Here is an 18482-nt window from a genome sequence, read left to right as displayed (position 1 = left end):
AGATGAAGTTCCCGCTGAAATTTTGAAATTACTGGATGAAGATAGTCTTGATATTTTAGTGGATTTTTACAACATTATTTACGAAAGTGGTGTAATTCCTCAAGATCTTTTAATGTCTACGTTTATAGCAATTCCCAAAAAAGATAATGCAAAAAAGTGTGGTGATTATAGAACTATAAGCCTGATGAGTCATGTTTTAAAAATTTTCTTAAGAATAATTCATACAAGAATATATAAAAAATGTGAAGAAGATTTAAGCAACACACAGTTTGGGTTTAGAAAATCTTGTGGAACAAGAGAAGCTCTTTTTGCTTATAGAGTTCTGGTAGAAAGAAGTTTAGAGGTTAACAAGGATATATACGCCTGTTTTATAGACTACGAAAAAGCATTTGATAGAATTCTGCATGATAAATTAATAGATATACTTAGGAAGAAAGGAATTGATAGAAATGAATTGCAAATTATAACAAATCTTTACTGGGAACAGAAGGCCAACATTTTAATTGATTCTGAATTACCTGAAGAAATAGAAATAAAAAGAGGAGTAAGGCAAGGATGTATTTTATCACCTTTACTTTATAATATTTATTCAGATGAAATTTTTAAAGAAGCTTTAGAAGATATGGAACACATTGGGATTGTAATAAATGGGATGAATGTAAATAATATAAGTTACGCTGACGATACAGTGGTTTTAGCAGAAAATATAAATGATTTGACAATACTAATGGAAAAGATTAATTCAATAAGTAAATTATATGGACTTCAGATGAATTATAAGAAAACAAAGCTACTTATTTCATGCAAGAAAAATATAATGTAACGTTGCAGATACAAAACAGGACAATTGATACGGTTTCATCAATTAAGTATTTGGGGACTATCATACAGGAAGATGGCAGATGCATTAAAGAAATTAAATCTAGAATAGAAAATGCGAGGGGTACTTTTATCAGGATGCAGACATTTTTTAAATGTAATGTTTTTAATTTACATCTTAAAATTAGAATGTTAAGGTGCTATGTGATGTCAGTTTTGTTTTATGGAGTAGAAACGTGGACCTTAGATAAAAATATGTTAAACAAACTTGAAGCATTCGAAATGTGGTTATATAGAAGAATTTTGAAAATATCTTGGACAGATAGAATAACAAATGAGGAAGTTTTGGAAAGAATGGGGAAAGAAAAAGAAGTTTTAAATACAGTTAAAAGAAGAACGACGGGGTATTTTGGCCACATCATCCGAGGAAGTAAATATGAAATTTTGAGAAATATTTTAGAGGGAAAAATCTGTGGAAAGAAAAGCCCAGGAAGGAGAAGGAAAAGTTGGTTAGGTAATATATGTGAATGGAATAATAAGAAAGCAGAAGAACTCACACGTGAAGCACAATTAAGATTGTTATAATACTAGTCCTACATTCAGAAATGAATATGGAACCAGAAGAAGAATTGTAGCCCTTATATAGTGGCTAGTGATTCAGAATATAATTGTGATATTAAAAATGCATTTAGAGAAGTCTATGGTTTTTACTGGTTTATCGAACAAATGAATACGAATGGACCCCAGACCATAGTTGAACCCAATTAAATGATTGCCCCTGGAAGTCGACTTCTTACAGAAACACAGCTTCCGTATCATCAAATTTCATGGCACACCAATGGATTGTATATTATATTTTTTCATGTAAAGTAAATTTATGTTTATATTTTTAATAAAAGTAATTGTTAATATAGAACATCTAAAAAATTTTTGAATTTTATGAATTTAAACTGATTTAATCTTGTTTGTTTGTTTAGTTAAGTTACAGCAACGCAAGGCGCAAACCCATGACCAAACTCCCAGTGTTCAGTGAATGAAACCGCTTGGTCATTGGTAGGCCCGATTCAATCTTACCAATTCACCTATTTCACATTTACTATTTTGAAAAACAATTACCAAATCCTACAAAACTTTTTGGAGGCCTTTGGAATGTCAAAACTTGATTAAATTTGCTTTTAATCATTGACTAAAGAGTCTGCAGTTAACAGTATAGAAAATCAATTACATAACCTATATATACTGATATTTTAATGAATTTTTTAAAAATAAATTTAGGACAGAACGTGATAAATGTTATTCAAATAAAAGGCGATCTACGATTAATTTCGAAAAATAAAAATCTTGGCGCTTAAAAATAATTATTTTTCGCTTTTTTCGTGAATTAATTGATAAAAATTGTTTATTTAACGAAATTACTACTTTATAAGCAAAAAACTGATAGCAAAGTAACAATTATATTATCATTGTGTATGATTACATAAAAATCACATATTTACCTTTTTCCTCCCCAAAGGAATACGGGAACTTCTGAGCATAATGCAATGTTAAAGAGTAAAGAAATCAAGAAAAAACGCCTTACAAATAATTTCTCTTCCATCTTTTCGGCAAATCACATGAGAATGTAAACACGTAACGCCCTCTTGTGATTAGAAACTGTTAACTGAATTTGTCACTTTAAAAATAAATTCTGTTTAATGTTAATGTATGTAAAAGCCTACATTAATTATACATATATTCCTGAAATGCAAGTAATAAATTTATAATAAAGTAAAATTTATTATAATTTATGAATTTTATATTATTACTAAACAAATTTCCTCCATTAAATTTATTTACTAACTAGCTGTTATCCGCGACTTCACCCGCGCGGATTTTGCAAGCAAACCCCATTTATATTCAGTACAGTACTGTATTTCAACAACCATGGTAATTGTTATATAACACCTACTGCTGAGAATGATGAGAATTGCTGAGAATCAAACGAACTATTTTCAATTTAATCAATTTTCTGGAAAGTTTACAATCGTTCTATAATCGAACCAATATGCAATAAAAAATTCGAATTTAAAACGGTCGAACATTTGGTTAAAAAATCGAAATATATAAAAATATTTATAACAATGTCTGAAAGGTTATCAACATCTAAGTACTCAATGAAAACTAAATGTAGTTAAAAACAAAAAATCGCATCTAAAATAGTACATTAGAAGCCGTTCTTCAGGTTAAGCCTTAATCCTCTCCCTCTCCCCCGCGGGGAATTTCGAAAAATCCTTTATTAGTGTGCGTTTTCATGACGTACCTTAACTGTGTATCAAATTTCACCTCTTTAGATTCAGCGGTTTGCTCTGGACGATGAAGAATCAATCAGTCAGTCAGGATAAGTAATTTTATATATTTAGATTGAAGTGTTGTTGTGTGATTTTTTTGCTTTTTTCACCGTGGGCACTAAGAGGGCCGCTTTTAGCAAGCCCATTATGGGTTCGGCCAGACCCACAATATGGAGCAACCGGGTGGTGAGGGACGGGGCCGACATATCCGGTCGGACTACTCCCCGAAAAATTCCTGGGGATTTTTTGACCCGCGTCTCCAAAGCTGTTGGCCGTCATCTTGACCGCTCGGCCATCCGGCCGCCAGGCTGTTGCGGCTCCTCGCTGCTTGTATCGTTATTCGCTTTCTTTGACAAGTCTTTCTGTTTTTAACGTATAAGATGAGGACAGTTTTAGTTTTTCTAATCGTGATTTGCGAATTGCAAGTAGCTTATGGAATAATTTCGTGTGTTACAACAGGAATTTCGGCGTCTCTAAGATGGATAGATGGCTGAAAACCGGATCCTTAATCTATACTAATATTATAGAGGTAATGTTTGTATGTAAGTTTGTATGCAGCAGGTAATCTCCGAAATTACTCATCCGATTTCAAAAATTCTTTCACCAATATTTAGAATGGAACTTCAGAGTGGACATACGCTGTATATTATTCCGTTAAACATTCATATAAATTAAAAGATATCATCTAGGTTAAGGCTTTTATGTCCAACAGATGGCGCTACGAGTACGACGCCCTAAGTTTGCTTTTCTGTGAGGCATTATGCTTTTCTGTGAAAATGAACTAAAGCAGATCATCTTCTATCTATCTATATAAATAAAAATGTAATGTTCGTTTGTTCCTACCGATTCCTTTGAAATTTTGACACAACGCTGCATTCGAATACGCACGTGTTTTTATATAATATACGTGTCGAAATTCCCCCCACTGAAGGGAGATGGTTAGGATTAAGGCTTACCGTAAAGAACTCTGCTTCTATTTATACTATTTTAGATGCGGGTTTTTGCGTTTTTGATTGCGTTTTAATAGGGTACGTCAACAGAATGTACACTAAGAAGAAATTTTTCGAAAAATTCCCCCTCCCCCACGGGGGAAGTGTTATAAATTTATAATAGATACATTTTGAGCCACAACAACGCGTGGTGGGGTCTGCTAGTATTAAAGAAAGACAGCAGTGCAAAAAACCAGCAATTAACTTACAATAATTACAACGGACGACCGGATGGCCGAGCGGTTAAGGTGGCGTCCTACCGCTCTAGGGACCTTTTTTTTTAATTAATAAACGTAAAAAATAATTGCAATGCTCATATTGATTAGACATGGTCATATTCCTTTTGATGTTCGTTTACTTCTCGTTGATATTCAGGTATAGACCCGACCTCCGCGCTTGCATTATCTGCGGATATGCCTGAGAGTTCTGAAGAATTTCCCAGCACTCACGCACAGTCAAATTATCGCATGCGACAGAGAGAAACGAGAATGAGTAACACGGCATAAAAGCGACATAAATATGACGCTTTCTATTTGAAACTTGAATCTACGAGGTCCGGAGACAGTGAACATCCTTTTTTACAATGTGTTATCTGCTTTGAGGTTTTGTCAAATCATTGCATGAAATCTTCAATTCTATTGCGATATCTCCACATTAAATATTCGGATTTTGTGAATAAGCCTACTGAATTTTTTAAAAGGAAATGCAAAAAATTGAAAGTGAGGCAAAGTTGTTGACATAAGCCAAAATCGTCAGAGCCAAACAAAGCGGCGCTAAAAACACCCCATCTTTTCAACTAACGTTAGCAGAATTTTTAATTATGCCTATTGCAAAAATCATTATGGAATGCATGCTGGGTGACAAAGCACAGAAAAAAATTGGACCTCACGCCTTAAATGATTTTGTTTCGCGTCGTATTCACAATATGGTAGATAGTGTCGAGTGCCAACTGGCGAATTATATTAAAAATATTTTGTACTAATGCGTTGCAAATCTATGGATTGGCGCACATTCTAGTTTATGTTAGGTACACATCAAATGATTCCATTCAGAAAGATATTCTCTTTTGTTAACTGTTAAAAACTACATCAAGAAGTAAAGACATTTTCTCCTTGTTGATAATTTCAAGTCCAAAAATGATATTGAATATTTCAAATGTGTAGAAATTTGCAAGGATGGAGCAAAGACCATGACAAGAAGGCTCAGCGGACTTATCAGTCACATTCAAAAGGTAGCCCCCAAAACAAATTAGATATACTGTACTATAGTAGAATGTCGTTTATCCGAAAGTCGGTTATCAGAAACGTCGGTTATCCGAAAGAATTCCAGTCGGCCTAAAGTATAATTTTTATTTGTTTTTATATTTTTCAATGTATATATTTCGTTTGTAAAACATAAAGAAATCATTTTAACGATACAATAGCCACGATTATTATTTTAAAAAGTTTACGTTAGGCTTAACATCGACGAAAATTCAATGCAAAGCGACACGCAACGGAGAGAAATTCCAACACGGGATAGGTTAATATATTTTTTCGTACATAATCGGTTATCCGATAAATAAGTTATCCGAACAACCCCAGTCCCCAATTGATTCGGATAAACGACGCTCTACTGTATTCACCGAGAAGCATTGATCGCAAAGAAAGTGTCCGCGAACGTGTAAACTGTCTCAATGAAGTGGTAAAAATTGTCAAATTTGAAAAGGCTAGGCCTATGAATGCAAAGATATTTAACCTCTATCTGCAAAAAATGAGTAGCCAGCATGTAACGCTGCTGTTTCACATAAAAGTCCTCTGGCTCTCACGATATTGACAAATATAATGGAGCTGCGTTATAAACTTAAGTTTTTTTTTTTTTTTTTCGGGGAATCGTTTTGAGTTGGGCAATTGTCTTCTAGACCAGTGGTCTCCAACCATTCTGACCTCACAGACCACTCAACTTACAAATTTGAATCCCGCGGACAACTGCCATGAATTTTTATAAACAGAATATAATGATCATAAAAGTTCCATTTTACTTTATTAATATGAAATTCACTCGTTTAATTATAACAAACTAGCAGGTAAGCCCGGCGTTTCCTGGGCAAAAAATAAGAACAAACATTAAGATTAGCTAATTTCGTACTTCTAACCATTCTAATTATAGACTATTATATAAAATATTATAGAATTTGGTTTATATAACTACAAAGATATCTCACAAGTCTATCTTACCCGTTTTCATTGGGTGCAAGAATTAGGTAAAATTTATACAAAGAGTATTCTACAGTCTATACAAGGGGGTATTCGGAAATTCGTATTTCTGTCCAAGGGATAAGCAGCCAGAAGTTTGAGAACCACTGCATTAGTACGTTATAATGCGCGCTAACTGTTAAACATCAATGTTCTCTAATTTAAATATTATGGTGTACGTACTTTTTAACTATAACATGCACTTTTTGTGAATGAAGTAAACAAAGCCGAAAACTTGTTAAGACATTTTCTCTAAACTTTCATTATGGCACTTACCGTCTTTTACATCCGAACCCTTCAATTAGATAAAGCTTTCAAAAATAAATTTTTGTTACAATACAGTATTTGAAATATAATTACTGTTTGTACTTATACAAACTGTAAACTTCTGACTTATTTTAATCAAAATTTTCCTAGCAGATCCAAAAACAGCTGATAACTTCCTTCTTTGTCCCATGGCTCCGTCTAACAATTTTTTGTTAATAATAGCCGATGATCAAAGCGATAAAGATAGGCCTATACCAGTCTGCCGCTCTGACGGATCCAGACCAGATCAAGTCATAAATTTGCATAGTGGGTAGAATCGGAGATGTATTGACATAGACATACGACATTACATCAATAATCAGAGGATAAAGAAGCATACCATTGTTCCTATTTAAACGAGAGAAGAAAATAATCGAAGATGCCCCTACCACCTGATCGTCCCATTGCGGGCTTGGTCGAATAAATAATAGTAATAGAAAAAAATTTTTATTGCTTGCAGAGCAAAGAGAGTTTAAAAAAGAATACAGTCAGAAATTTAAAACAATAACAGGTCTTTCAGTTAAAATAGATGGAAAAACGTTTTTCTACCAGTATAGCCTCTTACAAAAAGTTACTGAATCTTATATGAATTGTGGGGTGGGAGAAATAGTCTAACAAATCACGGAATAAATGTAAATCTATATTGCATACATTAATTTTATGCTATGCTTTGATTGAGATAGTCAAATTTTCATTTTGCAAAATCTTGATACGAACAAAAATTCTTGTTATGTAGTTAGAAGATTAATTTAATCTTAATAAAATAAATCATTATTACATAGTAATTTAATAGCCTACATTTAATAATAATAATAATGCTAATATATTTTAATAAATAGCCTATAATAAAGTAGACGAACATCATTATGATTAGTCTATACTTTGATACTGTTTGATTTATATTAAGATAAATATTAGTATAAGTTTATTTGTATTTTTATGACTTGCCTGTCTTTTTTTAAGCAGAAAATTGATCTTGCATGCCCCCAATATATAGATAATCTTTAGTTATATCCTACATGCATCTTCATACACTTAGAATTATTGAAGATAAGAATATTATGTTATGGAATAAAAGTTTTGAGTGTATTGATGTTCAAGTGTTTATTATGAACTTATTTTAGTCTAAATATATCAGGAAATAGTGTATCACAGAAAGTGTTACGATGTGGTTTAATTTCTAAGATCTTTGATGGTGGTATGTGAGAAACTGATACGTTACAGCTTCATCTATGCAGGATAATCGTATTTAAAATTATTGTAATATAACACCTTCATCTAATCATGTCTTCAATTATAACATAAATATATATATTTTTTGTTTATTTAGTTGAACATTTTAATATTCTAATTTAATTTCAGGTTTTAGATATTTTAGTTGCATAAAATTATAAATATTTTAAAATTCATGCAAAATTATTCTTACTAATTAGGATTTACTTAAATGACGATGTAACTTTGGAATAATAAACAGAACATACAGTAATCTTAATTTATTTAAATTGATTTTAATTAAGTATAATTACGTCAAATACAGGCATACCTCGACTTACGTCGTTTCGAGTAACGTCGTTCCCGATTACACGTCGCTTGTTAAAAAAATATATGGAAAAATAAAAATCAAGTTTAAGTCATTTTATTCGACTTTACGTCTGTCCGCCACAAATATTAAAGTCGTAATATCACTAGATAAACGTTTAAAGCACATAAAATCATATTAAAATATATACAAGTATGTACTGTATTTACAGNTTCAGGTTTTAGATATTTTAGTTGCATAAAATTATAAATATTTTAAAATTCATGCAAAATTATTCTTACTAATTAGGATTTACTTAAATGACGATGTAACTTTGGAATAATAAACAGAACATACAGTAATCTTAATTTATTTAAATTTATTTTAATTAAGTATAATTACGTCAAATACTGTATATTTTTTATTCTTATAAATAATAAAATATCAGAAAGTTATACAAGAATATATAAATATAAATTATGTAACTTTTATTTTTAAAAATTATATTTTTATATTCCAGTTTGTCAAATTTTGAAAATTATTTGAATGCTAATTATAAAATTTTCATTTAAAATTTTTAATTCAGTTTTTTAGATTTTATAAATATATACTACTAACATTTAAAATTTTATATGATTAACAAAGATATTTCAATTAGTGTATGCCAAAAAATTAATAATGCTTAGTATATGGTATAATAAGCAAATTACTATATCAGTCAAATAATTAAAAAAAAATACTTATTCCTTATTTCTATTTTTAAAATTCTATACAATATACTGTATTCATAAAATTCTCTAATCCATTTCTATTATTTAATGTTATGTAAATATTTTCTACGAAACTTCAAGCATGAAATTTGTTACACATTTACAACAATCTTTAAGAATTGTACTAAACCACATTTTTTAAAATTTAGCATAAAATGTCTGTTGCTTTTAATATGATTTTATAAATGTATATAGTTAATAATTAGGTTCTGATGTTAAATATATGGATTTCTCTAAATCTATATAATCTATTTTATATGATTTCATATTGCCTAGATTAGCTTAATAATTAAAATATTATTAAGCAAACATTTTAATAATTTTAATTAACTTTTTCACGTTTAAAACAATAATTTGACAAGTTTTTAAACTTTTATATTGATCTTGAAAATTATAAGCAAAATTATTTTAACTATTTAAAAGTCTAATATAATCATTTTTATGGATAAATTATTATATTTATGTTATTAGAAATAAATTATATTAAATAACACTAAAAACTATTAAATTTATGAATATTATAAAGTTTATTAATAAAATATATTAGAAATGAAATAAAAGTAAATTAGCTCTCTATTTATATTCAAATTAAAGCACCCTCATTTGGATTTGCCTGTCCATCACTGTTTTATGGTTTCTCTGGAATAAAAACAATTAAACAGCTGTCAACACGATTTTTACTAATTAAAGGACAATTTGAAATTTAGTTTTAAAATACATGATTTTAAAAATGTGATCTTGATATTCAAAAGGATTGACATTTCTCTTAATAAATAAAACAGAAAAAAAGTTTCTTCTGCTTCTCTTTTTTTTTTTTTTTTGTTAAAGTTATGTCTATTGTTCAATTACAATTTTTATATTTTATGAGCAGCGAAGCGAACACGCAATAGACCTATATAATAAACTCGAGCAGGAATGACAATCACTGAACCATAACGGGTGATTCATGCTATCGGTGGACGAAGCAAGAGATCATTACTACAGGATCTGTTTAGTCATTACGAAGCAATATACGAAGAAATAACACTTGCTTAATAGATTCAAACTTGTTTCAATATAATTATTGTATATAGTCTGTTTTTTGCGATATAATATATTAAACATTTTATTTTTAAAAAATTTAATTTATTTATCTCCATCCATCTTGTTTTGCGTCATGATGGATAAAATTCTTGCTTATTATAAATAATAGTAATTTTATTGATTTTGTGTAAAATACGAGTACAATAGCAAATAATTTCTTATTTAGTTTTAACTTGTTTATGCCTTTACTTACATGAACTGTAAGAAGTGACAGAAAATATATAGTCTACTGTATTAATAACTAAATGATTGATTGTTTCTTATATTCGTATAATAAGTTAAAACTCATCAAATATATGCTTTATGTTTAATTAATGATTGTAACAAATTAAAAGATATATTTGATGTCATAAATAAATAGCGTGACTATTAAAACGAATATAAGTTTGTCCAGCAAACACTTTTAATTATTTTAATTTATTATGACCACGTGTTAAATACAGGAACGTCGAAAGCTTATATGAGGCTCTGCGGATAGAGTGGGTCGTCTAGCCATTTTTTTTTAACAAATGAAATACGTAGGATGTTTCTTTTCTAATAAAAAGCATTCTTAAAGATTTTATTTTTTATTAGTAAAAGTAACACCAATTTTATAAGGATTAAGAACCATTACGAACCCACCATCTTTTTCCCTGTCTAAGAAAAAATTCCTAGCTCTCCCCTCTCGAGGACTCGATTAAATATATTAAATCTTGAAAAGACGCTTTCAAGACAATCACAACAAAATACTTGTAAGCACACTTTAAGAGATGAGCTGAGATATCCTTTATTTTGAAATGCTACACATAGTTTTATATAGCCTAACTGTATTTAACTTTTTCCTGCTAAACTTTGCCAAAGTTTATTTCTATTTTTCTATTTCAGCTTTGCTTTTCTAGGCAGAAAATCACCTTATATTATCTTATTACGCGAAACTAAATGAATGAAAACGATCTTTAGTTTATAAGAATTTTCACTTTTGTTTTTTGNTTGATATTCTGGAGTAGTACTGATGTTCAACATACCATTCTAAACATCAAGATTTAACAATTTTGACTGTTCCAAATTTGATCCTGAGTCCCCAAACAGTAGGCTAACATCCTACCAGTTTAGCCATCTGTCTGGCTTATGTTTATCAATTTATGAAAAAAAATATCTTTACTATTCTTTTCTAATAAGTGCCATTTGGCAATTTCAACACCTATACGAATTCAAAAAATTTGCTAATACTTTAAGATTTTGATTTACCATTGTGAAAGAAAGTAAAAATGTGTGCTAAGACATATTTTGTATTAGATGACACTATCTACTTGCAATTTTCAAGTAATGAAAATTACAAGTTGTGATAAGAACTATATGATTATATTTTATTACAATGACTGTTCTCTTAACATTTCATAGAATAATTTTAAACAACTAATCATTAATTTAAAGTATATGAATATAAATAACTACTAATGACTAAAAACAAAATATTTTTTTACTGAGATTTTTAATTAGTGTTTTAAAATGTTCATTATTTATTCAAAACTTATTATTCAAATACATTTTGAATATATATTGATAATTGAAATAAAAACTATCATGTTTATTTATAAACATTTAGGCTTACGTGTTTCTTTTAAAGTTTTAATAAAACGTTTAATTTAAATTGGATTTAAATTTATATATTTGCATGTTACAAAGCTTCAATGATATACATTTAATGAATAAAAAATAAAAATTTTAATTGAAAAGGTTTTATCATTGCATGAATGAAATCTGCTTGTTTCTTTTAAAGAAAACTGCTCATTGGTAACAAATATAGCTTAGAAATTAGGTCAGTTTTCTAATATAAAGCACTGAGGATAACTTGCAGATCTTGCTTACATGTAATAGTATAAAATATGTCAAAATTGCAATATGTGGAAATTTGATAAGTTCATCTGTAGATAAAGGCTTTGAAAAATATGTAGTTTTACTGATAAAATAATCCTTTCAAATATAATATTGTTATAACAATTTATTATATTTATTCTAGTTTTAAACAAAATTTTATTTATTTGTTAACAAATTGAGAGAAAAAGTGAAAATAAAAAATTTAAAGAGTCCGAGGACGTAGCTGTTTATCATTTTAGTTTTAAAATGTTTGTTGTATTTGAATAATTAAACATATCATTTTGCCTTGAACTTTTGTGAAATTTGTGTGAAGTACAGAAACTGACATAGTGAGTAATCATTATAAATAATTCTGATGTAAATTATTCAAATAATTTTTATAATATTTGTTGCATATTAAAAGAAGTAATGCAAATCATTCCATAATTTTTAATATGCCGTTAGGAAATTTATAAATGAGAAAGATATATTCGTCATTGGTTGCTAAGGGGTTTAAAAGGATTTATTATTGAACATAGAATGAAAAATAATTTAGTATACGTAGATTATAGATTTCACATTAAACTAAATTTATTTCATGTTTTAAAAATGATTCTTAACTATTAATATATTACTTTTTTACTTTTATTATTACATTAAATAATTTATATTAAATTTTTTTATATGCCAAAAACTGCAATTCTATGAAACTGTAATATAAAGCAAATATTTCTAAATGTAAGATTACAAAAAAAAATTATAATAAGGAAAGATATACTTTGAAGAAAAAAAAAAATAATACTATACTCTAATTTCTGTAATATTCAATTTTTATTGGAGTTTGTAGCATTCCATATTTTGGAATAAATAAAAGAAAAATTGATAAACAATGGAATCTCAATTATGTAAGACATTATTTTGTATTTGTTAATGTGTTGAGATTGAACTTGACATGTTTTTATGAGTGTTAAAAACTTGAGAGCCAAATAAAGTATATGAAATTTTAACAAAATGTCATAACTCATTTTTTAAAGTCATTTTTATAATTTAAACATCACAGTTAAAGAGCTTTTATTAACTTCATTATATCAATAGGAATGGCAAAATAATAATAATGCAAATTATTAAATGCATGGCATTTGATAATTTCTAATATTGTTATTTTGTCATTAGTATATAATGATTATGACATTTGTATCAGAATAAGCAAATTAGTGTAACATATTGAAGCTGTAATTCTAAAAATGGCTGATAAGTTAATTTTTTAAAATATTTAAACATATTTACCTACTTTAATTATCAGGGGAAAAAAAAAGAAAATAGATGAATTGACAGTTAAAGAATCAACTCTATATCAGCTTAAAAAGAATTTTGGTAGTCAAATTTGAAATGTGTATATACAGTATACTATAAATTAAATTATTTGGGCTAATCAGCAGTAATGAAGGAATAGATAATGTGGAAACATGGATAACCTGCAAGTCTGTTATAATGACCCTAATCAATTTTTTTTAGTTTCTACTTTTATATTAAATTTAACATGATTGTTTATGTATTATGAATAAATGTTTTGAGAATGATAATTAATTAGTTAATAAGCTTTAGATGTGATTAAAGTTGAATAAAACTTTTGATGTAAACAGGAAATTCAGAAAATTTTACTGAACTAGCACCTCACAGTACACTATCAATTTCTTGTATTATTAACTGAGAATAGCAGAATGCTAGCTAGATATCATTGTAAAATGCCATTAATTTTGTCATATTAATGATTTATTGATAAGGAAATGATTCTAAATATTTTCTTCAAACAATTTTACAACTTAATGAAAAGAAAATACAGTATACTTGCATTAGTGCTTGCAATTTAATATTGAAAGAACAGCAAGCTGGCAGTGAAGTCGTTATAGTGGATACAGAAGCAGAAATGCTAAGGCTAAAATATATTCAGTTTTAGCATTAATTTTTTATTCTAGTAGAATTCTAGTGATAATAGATGTAGATGGGATATTCCTCTAACTATACAGTACTTACTAATATGAATAATAAATGCCCATTTATAAATAAATAATTAATCGAATAAATAAATTAATTTTTAAATGTCCATTTTAGAACTACCAACTAAAGTTCATAAATCTGTGAATTGATGCATAAGAGATCTGATGTTACTTTTGATGGTATGCCAACAATATTCTATAGGGTTCAAATCTGGTTAATATCTTCTAGCAAATGGCAGTTCAAGAATCAACTGCACTTACTGTACTTGTTAGACCATTAATTTATACCTTGATATTCTGGAGTAGTACTGATGTTCAACATACCATTCTAAACATCAAGATTTAACAATTTTGACTGTTCCAAATTTGATCCTGAGTCCCCAAACAGTAGGCTAACATCCTACCAGTTTAGCCATCTGTCTGGCTTATGTTTATCAATTTATGAAAAAAAATATCTTTACTATTCTTTTCTAATAAGTGCCATTTGGCAATTTCAACATCTATACGAATTCAAAAAATTTGCTAATACTTTAAGATTTTGATTTACCATTGTGAAAGAAAGTAAAAATGTGTGCTAAGACATATTTTGTATTAGATGACACTATCTACTTGCAATTTTCAAGTAATGAAAATTACAAGTTGTGATAAGAACTATATGATTATATTTTATTACAATGACTGTTCTCTTAACATTTCATAGAATAATTTTAAACAACTAATCATTAATTTAAAGTATATGAATATAAATAACTACTAATGACTAAAAACAAAATATTTTTTTACTGAGATTTTTAATTAGTGTTTTAAAATGTTCATTATTTATTCAAAACTTATTATTCAAATACATTTTGAATATATATTGATAATTGAAATTCAAGATCATTATGGATTTTACAGTTGTTAGGGTTTTATTTTGACATTTTACTTGGAAAAAGATTCTATTTCCTAAACTAGAAATTACTTTCCTTTTAAAATATATTTACAGCTTTCAGAATACAAATATTTTAAATATATTTAACGATGAGTAATTATCTTTTTGATAAAATTAAATCNTATATATATATATATATATATATGTGTGTGTGTGCAAAAGACTAGTATGTCATCATTACGTTCAAGTAATAATTAACTTCATAAATGAACTCTACTTCACTTATTAGGTAGGATCAATGCCAAATTTGGGTTTGTGAATTTCTATGTGATCTAATCCTTTCAAACCTGTTTTGGCAAACTTCTGTTAAAAATGCAACATTCATTTTCTCTGTCTAGAAGTCTTAGAGAATATATGAAAGATTTCAGATTAGTTTACTTAAATCATCATAATTTTTATATTTATAAATCTGTTAAAAATGCAACATTCATTTTCTCTGTCTAGAAGTCTTAGAGAATATATGAAAGATTTCAGATTAGTTTACTGAGTTCATCATAATTTTTATATTTTAAATAAATTTGTTAATGTATATGCTTTTATTACCGTATTACTTCAAATTTAAGCTGCACTTTTTATTCCAATTTTTAAGATGTAAAATTAGGATGCAGCTTAAATTCAAAGTGAATATTTTAACTTATTTCTTCCAATCTCCCACCTCCCAAAAATTGGGGTTTTGCTTTATGCTCCACAAGTGTGTAGTATTGCAACTGTTGATAGCAGTGTATTTGGTAGTTCCTCATTTGCACTTTTCCGATTTAATCCAGTTGTATTTTTCGAAGCCACTATGTAGAATCAAATTTAAAATTTTTTTATTACCCATACTCACTAATAATGGAAAAATGGTTTACATATGATGCTGAATTCAAAAGAAAAGTTATATTATGTACCAAAGATGGTAAAAAAGATGGAAATGCACAGATGGTAAAAAATTTATGATTGACAAAGAATGTGCATTGTTGGATAGCCACGAAAGAAAAGTTATTTCAGTGTAAAAAATGTCAGAAAATCATTCTCAGGGTCTAAAAAAAGGAAGGTACTCTGCAATTGATGCAAATCATATATATAAAACCATGTTTATTTTTTTATTCTTTTCCAATTTTAAACTCCTATTGTAGCTTAAAATTTGAGGGCAGCTTATATTCAAAGTAATATGGTATATTGTGTTAAAAGAACAACTTGCTTGTTACTTTATTCTTATTTTTAATTAATTATAAAGTACATTGAATAATATTATTATTATTATTATTATGTAATCAATACTTTATATCCTGATAGCTACTTGGAGCTACTTCTAATGATTTTACATAAATGAATTAAGATTTGAAGGATGAGAATGAAAATTTAAATCTGGAAGTATGCCAAGATAATATAAATGATGATAAAAATCTGTTAATAGGTTCAATAAACACTTAATTTTTTTTTAAACTCCAGCACTTTAAACCAAAAAATTTACTTATGCTAACATTTTCAATTGTATTTAACAAATATAATCAGACTGTATGAATAACTATACCTGAAATGCTGGAGTTTAAATATTTTATAGTCTCTTTTAATGTTGTTTCCAGTTAATTTTTAAATACACTTAATTTTCAGTTTTTGTTTAATAAGATGCTATTTTGTGAATTATTTCTTTAGGAGGGGGAACATTAATCCACACTAATGTTTACCTTGTCTAACCATCTTTATTTTGTCAATGCTACAAACACATCAAATTTATGACCACACCTATGCAATTGCTGAGAAAATAATTTTAATAACTAATGTTTTCAGCCTATTTATATAGGCCATCATTAGGTTTCTTAAAACCATTTTTAGAAATATTTCCATGAATAGAACATCCCATTTAAATTTTTAATGTATGAAGTATTTTAAATACAAATTTAAATTGAAACAAATTAATTTAAATAAATAACTTATGAAAAATATAAGGTTAACAATAAATAAAAATAAACTTAAAAAAATAAACAAGGTTAACAAAACATAAATAAATATGTGAATAAGAAAAATATATACTAAAAACTATGAGAGTATAACACAAGCCAAATATGATTATAGGGGACACACAATTCAGGGTTTTTATGTCCAAATATTTTTTTCAATTAGGTATTTTCAGGCTGAAGGTAGTGTTTTTGCATCTTTTGCATTCAGGCACCTCTCTTTGATCTTGCTCTTGTAAATCTCTATTTTTTCCATATCCATAGCAGTGGTTGGATAATGTACCTTTTTAATGATGATCACTTCATCCCACTTTATAACAGAGTCTTCTGCCTGTGACATTTATCATTTTATGTAATTGGATTTTTATTTACATGTCTTCAGAACAAAACAGAAAATAAAACTTGAGTCTTTGACATGATATATAACATATTTCCCTGAAAATGAAGCCTAACTGGAAAATAAGCACTAGCATGATTTTTTGGGATACTTGTAATATAAGCCCTATCCCTAAAATAAGCCCCAGTTAAGATCATCAGCCAGATGCTCATATTTAATATGTCCATTGTAACACATGACAAACATATTGAATTATAAAACAATAATNAAATATAAAACGTGATGTAAAATAAACATTATCTGTAAAATAAACAATAACGAAGATTAAATCAATTCTTGCATGGAAAGAAGTAAAAAATGGTTGAAGAAATATAAACAGATTAAAAATAACTGATAAGATAAAAAGAATATTTTTTAAAAAAATAAGTAAAATAAACAATAACGAAGATTAAATCAATTCTTGCATGGAAAGAAGTAAAAAATGGTTGAAGAAATATAAACAGATTTAAAATAACTGATAAGATAAATTATAATTATTAGTAAGTACCCAAGCGAGCATATTTGGACGAGATATCCACTGAAAATAAGACCTAATGTGTTTTTTAGAACAAAAATTAACATAAGACCCAGTCTTATTTTTTGGAGAAACATGGTAGTAAGTAGATATTTCACATAGATGTAGAATCATTGTATATTGCAAAAATTAAACTGGCATTCTTCATAATTTGCAGTGATTTTATCTAATATTTTGTTTATTAAAATCTCTTGAAATCAGAGGAATAGTTTAAAATTTTTAAAGTTTTTTAATGAATAATTCTGAATAATGCATTTGATCACCATGCTCAAACAGTATGTCACAGGTTCTGTCATGCTTAGCATTAGACTAAAGCAAAATTTATATGCTTTAGTCTGATGCGAAAGATTTTGCTTTAGTCTGATGCGAAAGATTTTGCTTTAGTCTAATGAAAAAGGTTAAATTGAAATAAAATGTCACTCAAAAAATTTCTCAAATTTTCTGTCAGTTGATAAAAAAGTCCTAATTTGGAAACGCTGGGTGGCATTACACAAAACTGCGTTTAGTTCTCAATGTCATGTGAGATATGAGATTTTAAATAACAGGTTGTGACATAATAAAATCTATACAACACAAATTTTATTAACAATAATAACAACACAACCCATGATGTCAACTGAGGAACGTGCTCCTGACGAACACTTAGTGTGACACAAAAATATTAAATAAAAAAAAATATGAATATGCAGTACAAATGATTCTAAACTATACAAAAGACTTAATCTACCTCAAGGATGAAAAAGTAAATTAAATAATTAAAACTAACTAATACTAATGTATAGGTTAATAAATGAAAGGATTTTATTGATAGAGGGCAAAAGTT

At 27.9% G+C, this 18482-nt stretch overlaps 2 protein-coding genes across 3 annotated transcripts in view; one reads left to right on the top strand and one right to left on the bottom strand.

Annotated features, from left to right (window-relative positions):
• Positions 1-2482, bottom strand: part of LOC111624217 — a 32269-nt gene extending 29787 nt beyond the window's left edge. For both annotated transcript variants that reach the window (XM_023367030.1, XM_023367029.1), the window contains exon 1: positions 2316-2482. In XM_023367030.1, the coding sequence (XP_023222798.1) occupies positions 2316-2416 (101 nt within the window). In that variant the 5' untranslated portion in view covers positions 2417-2482. The remainder of the gene's footprint in view (positions 1-2315) is intronic.
• A 9743-nt stretch (positions 2483-12225) lies between these two features.
• Positions 12226-18482, top strand: part of LOC111624216 (calpain-5-like) — a 70034-nt gene continuing 63777 nt past the window's right edge. The window contains exon 1 of the mRNA XM_023367025.1: positions 12226-12233. The gene's annotated coding sequence lies outside the window, so the exon portion shown is untranslated. The remainder of the gene's footprint in view (positions 12234-18482) is intronic.

Source organism: Centruroides sculpturatus, unplaced genomic scaffold (assembly GCF_000671375.1).
Source record: "Centruroides sculpturatus isolate CEXI.00-Female unplaced genomic scaffold, Cexi_2.0 scaffold61, whole genome shotgun sequence".
Classification (NCBI taxonomy): domain Eukaryota; kingdom Metazoa; phylum Arthropoda; class Arachnida; order Scorpiones; family Buthidae; genus Centruroides; species Centruroides sculpturatus.
Note: the sequence above shows the minus strand (reverse complement) of the source record. Positions and strands in the feature narration are given on the sequence as shown.